The sequence below is a fragment of the Perca fluviatilis genome, chromosome 8, assembly GCF_010015445.1.
Source record: "Perca fluviatilis chromosome 8, GENO_Pfluv_1.0, whole genome shotgun sequence".
NCBI lineage: Eukaryota > Metazoa > Chordata > Actinopteri > Perciformes > Percidae > Perca > Perca fluviatilis.
In genome coordinates, this window is record NC_053119.1 from 4,960,550 (window position 1) to 4,973,483 (window position 12,934).

General features: G+C 29.2%; 1 protein-coding gene across 1 annotated transcript in view; it reads left to right on the forward strand.

Annotated features, from left to right (window-relative positions):
* The window catches only part of LOC120563741 (voltage-dependent calcium channel subunit alpha-2/delta-4-like), a 154,274-nt gene that overhangs the window by 138,369 nt on the left and 2,971 nt on the right, over nt 1–12,934 (forward strand). The window contains exons 37-38 of the mRNA XM_039808129.1: nt 1,464–1,579; nt 2,278–2,360. Coding sequence (XP_039664063.1) covers nt 1,464–1,579; nt 2,278–2,360 — 199 coding nt within the window. The remainder of the gene's footprint in view (nt 1–1,463; nt 1,580–2,277; nt 2,361–12,934) is intronic.

Sequence of the window (12,934 nt, forward strand, 5' to 3'; positions counted from 1 at the left end):
GCAAAAGCCACGCCCCCTAGTTATTGTTACTACGCCCGTCAAACAATTGAGAACCAGACACATACCCATGGCATGGTTTCGCTCCATACCTATTGGTATAAGTGATTGGTTTTGGAGTAATGCAGCAGACATATCCTGCAGGGCACGACAGAAAGGGCTGCAATATGCAGTGGAGGGATATGTTCAATGACTGAATTATCTGTGTCGATAGCAACATGTGCTTGACAGGCTAACCGCTATCAGGCTATTCTGGCGCTATGTTTACGTAAGGCCGTGGTACGTGCTCGTTCCTAGGGTAGTTTTCGCTTTCTGCGCAGGAATACTTTCAGGTGTATATGTGTGGTGAGCTACGAGTGTCTACGAAAGGTACGACAAGAAGAGAAAGGCCTCTGAAGAAAGAAACAAGACCGGAGTGTTTTTGGGAGAATATTCACACGCCGGCGTGCGCTAAAAGCACAGGTTGGGCTCTCCACTGATGCCTCAGTTGCGAAGTTTCTACTCGACAGGTAAAGTTTGGCTATTTGGAGAAATCCATTTAAAATCACTGCTAGTGAAAGTTGATGTAAGCTATGATTAGCGATGCTAGCCCTGGCACAAGTCACGCACCACGCAGACACGGTAAACATCTCAATTTGTGAAAAAGTGCAAATCTTCTTTTGGAAAGTAGCTTGCATGAGCCATGCCGACAGCAACTTGTAAACAGTGCACTCTCGTGCACACGTTTAATAGGCGTTACGTCTCGGGAGCAGGTAGAGTGTTGCGCATGTGCATTTTTTCAAAAAGTGGAGAGGGCGGTTCTTTTCTAAAATTCGGGAAAATCCTCCACTATACCTTTAAGTCCAGTTTTACAGATTGTAACTGTTATGGACTTAGCTACTTAAACTACTTATTGATAATTGATATAAGTTAGCTCGCTAGCTTTACTTACCTTGGAGCAGACATATGTAGCTATGCTTATTAATCTTCGAGGCATTTAGCTGTGAGTGAGGTCTCCCACACCGCTTAATCCATTGTCGGCATCTTTCCGCTTGGGTCTTGGGCTTTTGGAAAGGCAAAAAAAACGACCCCTCCCTCTAAACTTTTGGGGTACCTGGTGTCAGACTTGCAGGTGCCATAGGCGCATCGTTTCACCATCTTGCTGAAATCGCAATGTTTTGACGGGGGTCCTTCTCCTTAGTTACAGTTGCTCAGCTAGGATTGGACGAGGACCGTTCGAGGGCGGGGTTTTGCGAACGGTCAATTTACAATGAAATGCTAATCCGTAGTTGCAGCTCTAACATTAACATTTCGTTTTATGGTGCCATGTCGGCCTTGTGATTGAATGATATACAGTTTATTGTAGATTTAACGAATGCTTGTATCGTGTGGATGCGCCAACAGTGTTGTTGTCGTTACTTAGAGTTCCTCAGGGGGGCGACTACAGCTTTAACTGATTGTACCTTGTTGTTTGCGTTACGTTTCAGGATGTTTGTGGTGCAGCAGATCCCTGACAGTAACCTGGTTCTGGTTGTGACTCAGGCCGACTGTGACTGTTCCCGTCAGTACGGACCCATGCTGCTGGAGCCCAAAGAGATCAAATATATCCTTCACTTACAGCATGTGTGTCAAACTCAAGGCCCGCAGGCCAAACCCAGACCCTGGATAGGTCTTGATCTGGCCCGCATATCAGTTTAGGTTCACGGTAAATGTTGGCCCGCCTAGTTGTGCACCAAAACTTAGAGACTTTGAGAAATTCCCACAGAAGCGGCGAGTTTTCGAAATTAAAGCTGGGAAAATGTAATCTTTGTTGCTTGATTTGCTAAATTCTAGGATTTCCAAGGAACTATTTGCAGCCTTTTTTAGTGCTTTATGTGGACCAAACTGTAAGTGAGAAGACTATATGAGACATGGAATAATACAGTCAAAGATATTGGACCTTTTCAAAATAAAAGCATGAAAATAAACTCTACATGTCTGGCCCTTGATGCGATTCTCCTTTTCCAGTGTGGCCCACTGGGAAGTTGAGTTTGACTTACTTACTTGCTGCTGACAGCAAGTTTATTTTTATCAGGTAGTTCTTAAAGTTTCTCGGTATTTCTGTGAGACAAAATTACTTAAGTTTAAATGAAACTGTTGTTAAATTTAAAAAAAACAGTTTTTATATTTATTCAAGTCAGGTTCTTAGAAAAAAAAACAGATTTAGGAACTGAAACTCTGGACGTTTGATGGAATGTTTTAAGCGATGCTGAGCGGTAGTCCTCAGCGATGAGCGGTCTGTTTTACTTAACGGCAGTGAACATAACGCCACAGTGAAGTGCAACAGGATGAAATCCCAGAAGGTGCGGCGGCGTCCGAGTTCCTGCCACGCCTACCACCCGAAGGTGAGTGCTGAGGCTGTGGGATCCCCAGATCTCTCACTACACATTCAGACAACCCTACGGACGGGATGTCTTTAACAGTTTGAAGAGCTGACAAATGAATGTAGCGACAATTAAGGTCCTTAAGAAGTCTTAGATGCCATTTTTCAATATGTATGTTTGTCCAAAGAGGTTTTATGCTGACGTTTGTGTGGATTTAATGATTGTAGGCACTTTTTTCGACATACTATACTGTGACTTTTTTTTTACTTTTTCGACATACTATACTATGACTTTTTTCGACATACTATACTATGACTTTTTTTTACTTTTTTGACATACTATACTATGACTTTTTTTCGACATAATATACTATGACTTTTTTATGACTTTTTTTAAATACTATACTATGACTTTTTTTGATTTTTCGACATACTATACTATGACTTTTTTCTGATTTTTTTCGACATACTATACTATGACTTTTTTATGATTTTTTTTGACATACTATACTATGACTTTTTTAGATTTTTCGACATACTATACTTTGACTTTTTTATCATTTTTTCAACATACTATACTATGACTTTTTTCGACATACTATACTATGACTTTTTTTGACATACTATACTATGACTTTTTTTATTTTTCGACATACTATAGTATGACTTTTTTTTATTTTTCGACATACTATGCTATGACTTTTTTAGATTTTTTCAACATACTATACTATGACTTTTTTCAACATACTATACTATGACTTTTTTATCATTTTTTCAACATACTATACTATGACTTTTTTTGATTTTTCGACATACTATACTATGACTTTTTTTGATTTTTCGACATACTATACTATGACTTTTTTTGATTTTTCAACATACTATACTATGACTTTTTTTGATTTTTCAACATACTATACTATGACTTTTTTTGATTTTTCAACATACTATACTATGACTTTTTATCATTTTTTCAACATACTATACTATGACTTTTTTATCATTTCTTCAACATACTATACTATGACTTTTTTATCATTTTTTCAACATACTATACTATGACCTTTTTTGATTTTTCGACATACTATACTATGACTTTTTTTTGATTTTTTCGACATACTATACTATGACTTTTTTTGATTTTTTTCCCAGATCTCTCACTACACATTCAGACAACCCTACGGACGGGATGTCTTTAACAGTTTGAAGAGCTGACAAATGAATGTAGCGACAATTAAGGTCCTTAAGAAGTCTTAGATGCCATTTTTCAATATGTATGTTTGTCCAAAGAGGTTTTATGCCGAAGTTTGTGTGGATTTAATGATTGTAGGCACTTTTTTCGACATACTATACTATGACTTTTTTTTACTTTTTCGACATACTATACTATGACTTTTTTTTGACATACTATACTATGACTTTTTTTGACATACTATATTATGACTTTTTTTGATTTTTTTCAACATACTATACTATGACTTTTTTCGACATACTATACTATGACTTTTTTCGACATACTATACTATGACTTTTTTTACTTTTTCGACATACTATACTATGACTTTTTTTGACATACTATACTATGACTTTTTTTGATTTTTTTCAACATACTATACTATCACTTTTTTCGACATACTATACTATGACTTTTTATGACTTTTTTCGACATACTATACTATGACTTTTTTTGATTTTTCGACATACTATACTATGACTTTTTTCGACATACTATACTATGACTTTTTTATGATTTTTTCGACATACTATACTATGACTTTTTTTGATTTTTTTCCCAGATCTCTCACTACACATTCAGACAACCCTACGGACGGGATGTCTTTAACAGTTTGAAGAGCTGACAAATGAATGTAGCGACAATTAAGGTCCTTAAGAAGTCTTAGATGCCATTTTTCAATATGTATGTTTGTCCAAAGAGGTTTTATGCCGAAGTTTGTGTGGATTTAATGATTGTAGGCACTTTTTTCGACATACTATACTATGATTTTTTTTATGACTTTTTTGACATACTATACTATGACTTTTTTTTATCATTTTTTCGACATACTATACTATGACTTTTTTAGATTTTTCAACATACTATACTATGACTTTTTTCGACATACTATACTATCACTTTTTTTTTTACTTTTTCGACATACTATACTATGACTTTTTTTTGACATACTATACTATGACTTTTTTTGATTTTTTCAACATACTATACTATGACTTTTTTCGACATACTATACCATGACTTTTTTATGACTTTTTTGACATGCTATACTATGACTTTTTTATGATTTTTTTTTTACATACTATACTATGACTTTTTTGATTTTTCGACATACTATACTTTGACTTTTTTATCATTTTTTCAACATACTATACTATGACTTTTTTTTTTACTTTTTCGACATACAATACTATGACTTTTTTTTGACATACTATACTATGACTTTTTTTATTTTTCGACATATGACTTTTTTTTTACTTTTTCGACATACAATACTATGACTTTTTTTTGACATACTATACCAGGGGTGGCGAACCTGTGGCTCTTGAGCCGTATGCGGCTCTTTGCCTGCTCCTTTGAGGCTCTTATTGTGTGGCTGGGGGCTGTGTTATTGGTGGATTTGTTTTTTTTTACTTTTTGAAACATTTCAGAGAAATTTTTTTATGGCAAGATTCTGCAACCTGAGGAAAAAAAGCAGCCACAGATCACCTTCCTCATTATTAACCCTTTCACTGCTGAATCAGATTGTTTGAAAGCCCCTCTAGTGACAAATGAGTGAAAGAGTGGCCACAACCGAGTACAACCAGACCTAAAAAGGATTGTGGATAACAAAGACTGTCAAGTTTCCCCCTGAGTCAATCTAAGTAAGAAAAAAAAACTATGAAAACTGCTATGTATTATGATTTTCATTAGATCTGGAAGACACTGTTGCTGTTGTAATGTGTGGCTTTTTGCTATGGTGCATGTTTTTTTTTGTGTGGCTCTTTATGCTGAACTGGTTGGCCACCCCTGTACTATACTATGACTTTTTTTATTTTTCGACATACTATACTATGACTTTTTTATAATTTTTTCAACATACTATGCTATGACTTTTTTCGACATACTATACTGTGACTTTTTTATGATTTTTTTGACATACTATACTATGACTTTTTTAGATTTTTCGACATACTATACTATGACTTTTTTCGACATACTATACTATGACTTTTTTTCGACATACTATACTATGACTTTTTTATGACTTTTTTTAAATACTATACTATGACTTTTTTTGATTTTTCGACATACTATACTATGACTCTGTGTTTCTTAGTTTTTTCGACATACTATACTATGACTTTTTCAGATTTTTTTCGACATACTATACTATGACTTTTTTAGATTTTTCGACATACTATACTTTGACTTTTTTATCATTTTTTCAACATACTATACTATGACTTTTTTCGACATACTATACTATGACTTTTTTTTGACATACTATACTATGACTTTTTTTGATTTTTCGACATACTATACTATGACTTTTTTATCATTTTTTCAACATACTATACTATGACTTTTTTTGATTTATCGACATACTATACTATGACGTTTTATCATTTTTTCAACATACTATACTATGACTTTTTTATCATTTTTTCAACATACTATACTATGACTTTTTTTGATTTATCGACATACTATACTATGACGTTTTATCATTTTTTCAACATACTATACTATGACTTTTTTATCATTTTTTCGACATACTATACTTTGACTTTTTTATCATTTTTTCAACATACTACTATGACTTTTTTCGACATACTATACTATGACTTTTTTTTACTTTTTCGACATACAATACTATGACTTTTTTTTGACATACTATACTATGACTTTTTTTATTTTTCGACATACTATACTATGACTTTTTTTTATTTTTCGACATACTATGCTATGACTTTTTTCGACATACTATACTATGACTTTTTAAAAAAATTTTCAACATACTATACTATGACTTTTTTCGACATACTATACTATGACTTTTTTTGATTTTTCGACATACTATACTATGACTTTTTTTTTACTTTTTCGACATACTATACTATGACTTTTTTCGACATACTATACTATGACTTTTTTTTTACTTTTTCGACATACTATACTATGACTTTTTTTTGACATACTATACTATGACTTTTTTTGATTTTTTCAACATACTATACTATGACTTTTTTTGATTTTTCGACATACTATACTATGACTTTTTTATAATTTTTTCAACATACTATGACTTTTTTTGATTTTTCGACATACTATACTATGACTTTTTATAATTTTTTCAACATACTATACTATGACTTTTTTATCATTTTTTCAACATACTATACTATGACTTTTTTGATTTTTCGACATACTATACTATGACTTTTTTCGACATACTAAACTATGACTTTTTATCATTTTTTCAACATACTATACTATGACTTTTTTATCATTTTTTCAACATACTATACTATGACTTTTTTCAACATACTATACTATGACTTTTTTTTTTCAACATACTATAATTATGACTTTTTATCATTTCTTCAACATACTATACTATGACTTTTTATCATTTTTTTCAACATACTATACTATGACCTTTTTTGATTTTTCGACATACTATACTATGACTTTTTTTGATTTTTCTACATACTATACTATGACTTTTTTGATTTTTCCCAGATCTCTCACACACATTCAGACAACCCTACGGGACGGATGTCTTTAACAGTTTGAAGAGCTTGATCAAATGAATGGAAGCGACAATTAAGGTCCTAAGAAGTCTTAGATGCCATTTTCAATATGTATGTTTGTCCAAAGAGGTTTTTATGCCGAAGTTTGTGTGGATTTAATGATTGTAGGCACTTTTTTCGACATACTCATACTATGACTTTTTTCTTTCTTCGGACATAATATACTATGACTTTTTTTTACATACTATACTATGACTTTTTTGACATACTATATTATGACTTTTCTTCTCGACATAACTATAATTATGACTTTTTTTACATACTATACTATGACTTTTTGATTTTTTCTAACATACTATAATAATGACTTTTTTCGCATACTATAATTATGACTTTTTTTATCATTTTCTAACATAACTATACTATGACTTTTTCAACATACTCATAATTATGAATTTTTACTTTTTTTCTGACATGCTATGCTATGATTTTTTTACTTCTTCATTACATATTATAACTATGACTTTTTTACTTTTTTTCGACAACTATACTCATGACTTTTTTTTACATACTATACTATGACTTTTTAGATTTTTGAACATAATTATACTATGACTTTTTTCTCGACATACTCATACTCATGACTTTTTATGACTTTTTTTGACATACTATACTATGACTTTTTCTTTCATAACTATACTCATGACTTTTTTATCATTTTTTCAACATACTCATACTCATGACTTTTTTGACATAACTATACTCATGATTTTTTTACATTTTCGACATACAATACTATGACTTTTTTGATTTTTTCCGACAATTATAATTCATCACTTTTATTTTAGTTTTTCTCAACATACTATACTATGACTATTTTTTACATACTATACTATGACTTTTTATGATTTTTTCGACATGCTATACTATGACTTTTTTACCTTTTTCGACATACTATAATTATGATTTTATTTATGACTTTTTGGGGCCTTTTTTTCACATACTATACTATGACTTTTTTATGATTTTTTTCAACATACTATACTCATGACTTTTTTTTGATTTTTTCTCGACACTATAACTATGACTTTTTATGATTTTTGACATACTATACTATGACTTTATTTCGACATACCTATACTATGACTATTTTTCACATACTATACTCATGACTTTTTTATGATTTTTTTTCATGCATAACTATGACTTTTTTATTCTTTTCGACATACTATACTCATGACTTTTTGACATACTCATACTATGAATTTTTGATTTTTCTCACACTATACTCATGACTTTTTTGACATACCATACCTAATGACTTTTTTAATTTTTTCTGACATACTATAATTATGACTTTTTTTCTCATACAATTATACTAATGACTTTTTTACTTTTTGACATACTATACTATGACTTTTTGATTTTTCTACATACTATAATTCTTTGATCTTTTTATCATTTTTTCAACATACTATACCTTATGACTTTTTTTCGACATACTCATACCTATGCTATTTTTTTTACTTTTCACACAATACTTTGACTTTTTTTTGACATACTCATACCTATGACTTTTTATTTTTCCGACATACTATACTCATGACTTTTTTCACATAACTATACCTATGACTTTTTTGATTTTTTTAACATATTATACTCATGACTTTTTTCTCTACTCATACTATACTCAATGACTTTTTTATCATTTTTTCAACATACACTATACTATGACTTTTTCTTGACATACCATACTCATGACTTTTTATGACTTTTTGACATACTATAATATTATTTTTTTGATTTTTCGACATACTATAACTATGACTTTTTAACCTTTTTTCAACATACTATACTATGACTTTTTTGATTTTATCAACATAACCATACTTAAGGACGCTTTTATCATTTTTCAACATACTATACTATGACTTTTTATCATTTTTTCGACATACTCATACTTTGACTTTTTATCATTTTTTTCAACATACTACTGTGGACTTTTTTTCGACATACTATACTCATGACTTTTTACTTTTTTGAATACAATACTCATGACTTTTTGACATACTATACTATGACTTTTTATTTTTCTCACACAACTCATACTCATGACTTTTATTTTTCGACATACTATACTCATGACTTTTTTATAATTTTTTTCAACATACTCAATTATGACCTTTTTTTCGACATATTATACTTATGACTTTTTTGATTTTTCGAATATACTCATACTATGACTTTTTTTCGACATAACTATACTATGACTTTTTTATCTTTTTTCTCACATAATTATACATTGTTTTTTTGACATAACTATACTATGATTTTTTTTGATTTTTTCAACATACTATATTATGACTTTTTGATTTTTCGACATACTATAACTATGACTTTTTTATAATTTTTTCAACATACTATACTATGACTTTTTATTTTTCGACATAACTATACTATGACTTTTATAATTTTTTCAACATACTATAATATGACTTTTTATCATTTTTTCAACATACCATAACTATGACTTTTTGATTTTTCTCACCATACCTACTATGACCTTTTTGACATACTAAACTATGACTTTTTATCATTTTTTCAACATACTATACCTATGACTTTTTATCATTTTTTCAACATACTATATCTCATGACTTTTTTTAACATACCATACTTATGACTTTTTAGATTTTTCGACATACCTATACTATGACTTTTTTATCATTTTTCAACATAACTATACTCTATGATTCTTTTTGATTTTTTCGACATACTATACTATGACTTTTTATCATTTCTTCAACATACTATACCATGACTTTTTAATTAACATTACACAATTTTATCATTTTCAACATAATAATTATGACCTTTTTTCAACATTACTATGACCTTTGATTTTTCGACATACTATACTATGACTTTTTTGATTTTTTCGACATACTATACTATGACTTTTTGATTTTTCCCAGATCTACCACACATTCAGACAACCCTACGGACGGATGTTCTTAACAGTTTGAAGAGCTGACAAATGAATGTAGCACAATTAAGGTCCCATAAGTCTTAGATGCCATTTTTCAATTGTATGTTTGTCCAAAGAGGTTTTATGCCAAGTTTGTGGTGTGGATTCTAATGATTGTAGGCACCTTTTTCTCGACATACTATACTCATGACTTTTTTACATACTATACTATGACTTTTTTGACATACTATATTATGACTTTTTTGATTTTTTTCAACATAATATACTATGACTTTTTTCGACATAACTATACTATGACTTTTTACCTTTTCTGAGATACTATACTATGACTTTTTATTTTTTTCAACATACCATACTCATGACTTTTTCAACATACTCATACTATGAATTTTTTACTTTTTCGACAATAAGTTAATGATCCTTTTTATTTTCTTTCTCACAATTATACTATGACTTTTTTTTACTTTTTCGACATACTATACTATGACTTTTTTTTACATACTATACTATGACTTTTTTAGATTTTTTGAACATACTATACTATGACTTTTTTCGACATACTATACTATGACTTTTTATGACTTTTTTGACATACTATACTATGACTTTTTTCTTTCATACTATACTATGACTTTTTTATCATTTTTTCAACATACTATACTATGACTTTTTTCGACATACTATACTATGATTTTTTTTTTTTACATTTTCGACATACAATACTATGACTTTTTTTGATTTTTTCGACATACTGTACTATCACTTTTATTTTAGTTTTTCAACATACTATACTATGACTATTTTTTTACATACTATACTATGACTTTTTTATGATTTTTTTCGACATGCTATACTATGACTTTTTTTTTACTTTTTCGACATACTATACTATGATTTATTTATGACTTTTTTGGGGCTTTTTTCGACATACTATACTATGACTTTTTTATGATTTTTTCAACATACTATACTATGACTTTTTTCAACATACTATACTATGACTTTTTTTGATTTTTCGACATACTATACTATGACTTTTTTATGATTTTTTTGACATACTATACTATGACTTTATTTCGACATACTATACTATGACTATTTTTCGACATACTATACTATGACTTTTTTATGATTTTTTTCGACATGCTATACTATGACTTTTTTTTACTTTTTCGACATACTATACTATGACTTTTTTACATACTATACTATGAATTTTTTAATTTTTTCAACATACTATACTATGACTTTTTTCGACATACTATACTATGACTTTTTACTCTTTTCTGCCATACAATACTTTGACTTTTTTTGACATACCATACTAATGACTTTTTGATTTTTTCGACATACATAATTATGACTTTTTTGACATACTATACTATGACTTTTTTGATTTTTTAACAATTATACTCATGACTTTTTTCACATACTATACTATGACCTTTTATCATTTTTTCAACATACTATAACTATGACTTTTTCGACATACTCATACTATGACTTTTTTATGACTTTTTGACATACCTCATACCATGACTTTTTTGATTTTTTCTGACATACCATACTCATGATTTTACTTTTTTTCCACATACAATACTATGACTTTTTAGATTTTTTCGACATAATTATCACTTTTATTTTAGTTTTTCAAACAATACTCATGACTATTTTTTACATACTATACTCATGACTTTTTATGATTTTTTCGACACATTATTATACTATGACTTTTTTTCGACATACCATACCTATGACTTTTCTTTTTTACCTTTTTCTGATATAATTATACCATGACTTTTTATGATTTCTTCCGACATACTATACTATCACCTTTTTTCGACTTTTTTCACATACTATACTCATGACTTTTTTATGATTTATTCGACATGCTATAACTATGACTTTTTTAATTTTTGACAAACTATACTCATGACTTTTTTGATTTTAATTACATTATACTATGACTTTTTCTTTCATACTCATACTCATGATTTTTATGATTTTTTGACATAATTATACTATGACTTTTTTCGACATACTATACTATGATTTTTTTACTTTTTCGACATACTATAATTATGACCTTTTTTTGACATACTATACTCATGACTTTTTGATTTTTTTCAACATAACTATACTATGACCTTTTTTCTGACATACTATACTCATGACTTTTTTATGACTTTTTGACATACTATACTTAAGTGACTTTTTTATGATTTTTTAGACATGCTATACTATGACTTTTTTTCCAACATACTATATGACTTTTTTCTCACACTATACTTATGACTTTTTTATGACTTTTTTTCACATACCATACTACATACTTTTTTATGATTTTTTAGACATGCTATAGTATGACTTTTTTACTCTTTTTCACATACAATACTATGACTTTTTTGACATACTGTACTATCACTTTTATTTTAGTTTTTTTCAACATACCTATACTATGACTATTTTTTACATACTATACTATGACTTTTTATGATTTTTTTCAACATGCTATAACTATGACTTTTTATTACTTTTTCACATACTATACTCATGTTTTTTAATGACTTTTTGGGGCTTTTTACATACTATACTATGACTTTTTCGACATACTATACTATGGCTTTTTTCGACATAACTATACTATGACTTTTTTATGATTTTTTTGACATACTATACTATGACTTTATTTTGACATACTATACTATGACTATTTTATGATTTCTTCGACATACTGTACTATGACTTTTTTATAATTTTTTTCAGCATACTATACACATTACTTTTATTTGTGTCAAAGCATTTACGTAATCAATGACGTTAACTACGTCGACGAATTGTCCCAGCCCTACATACTA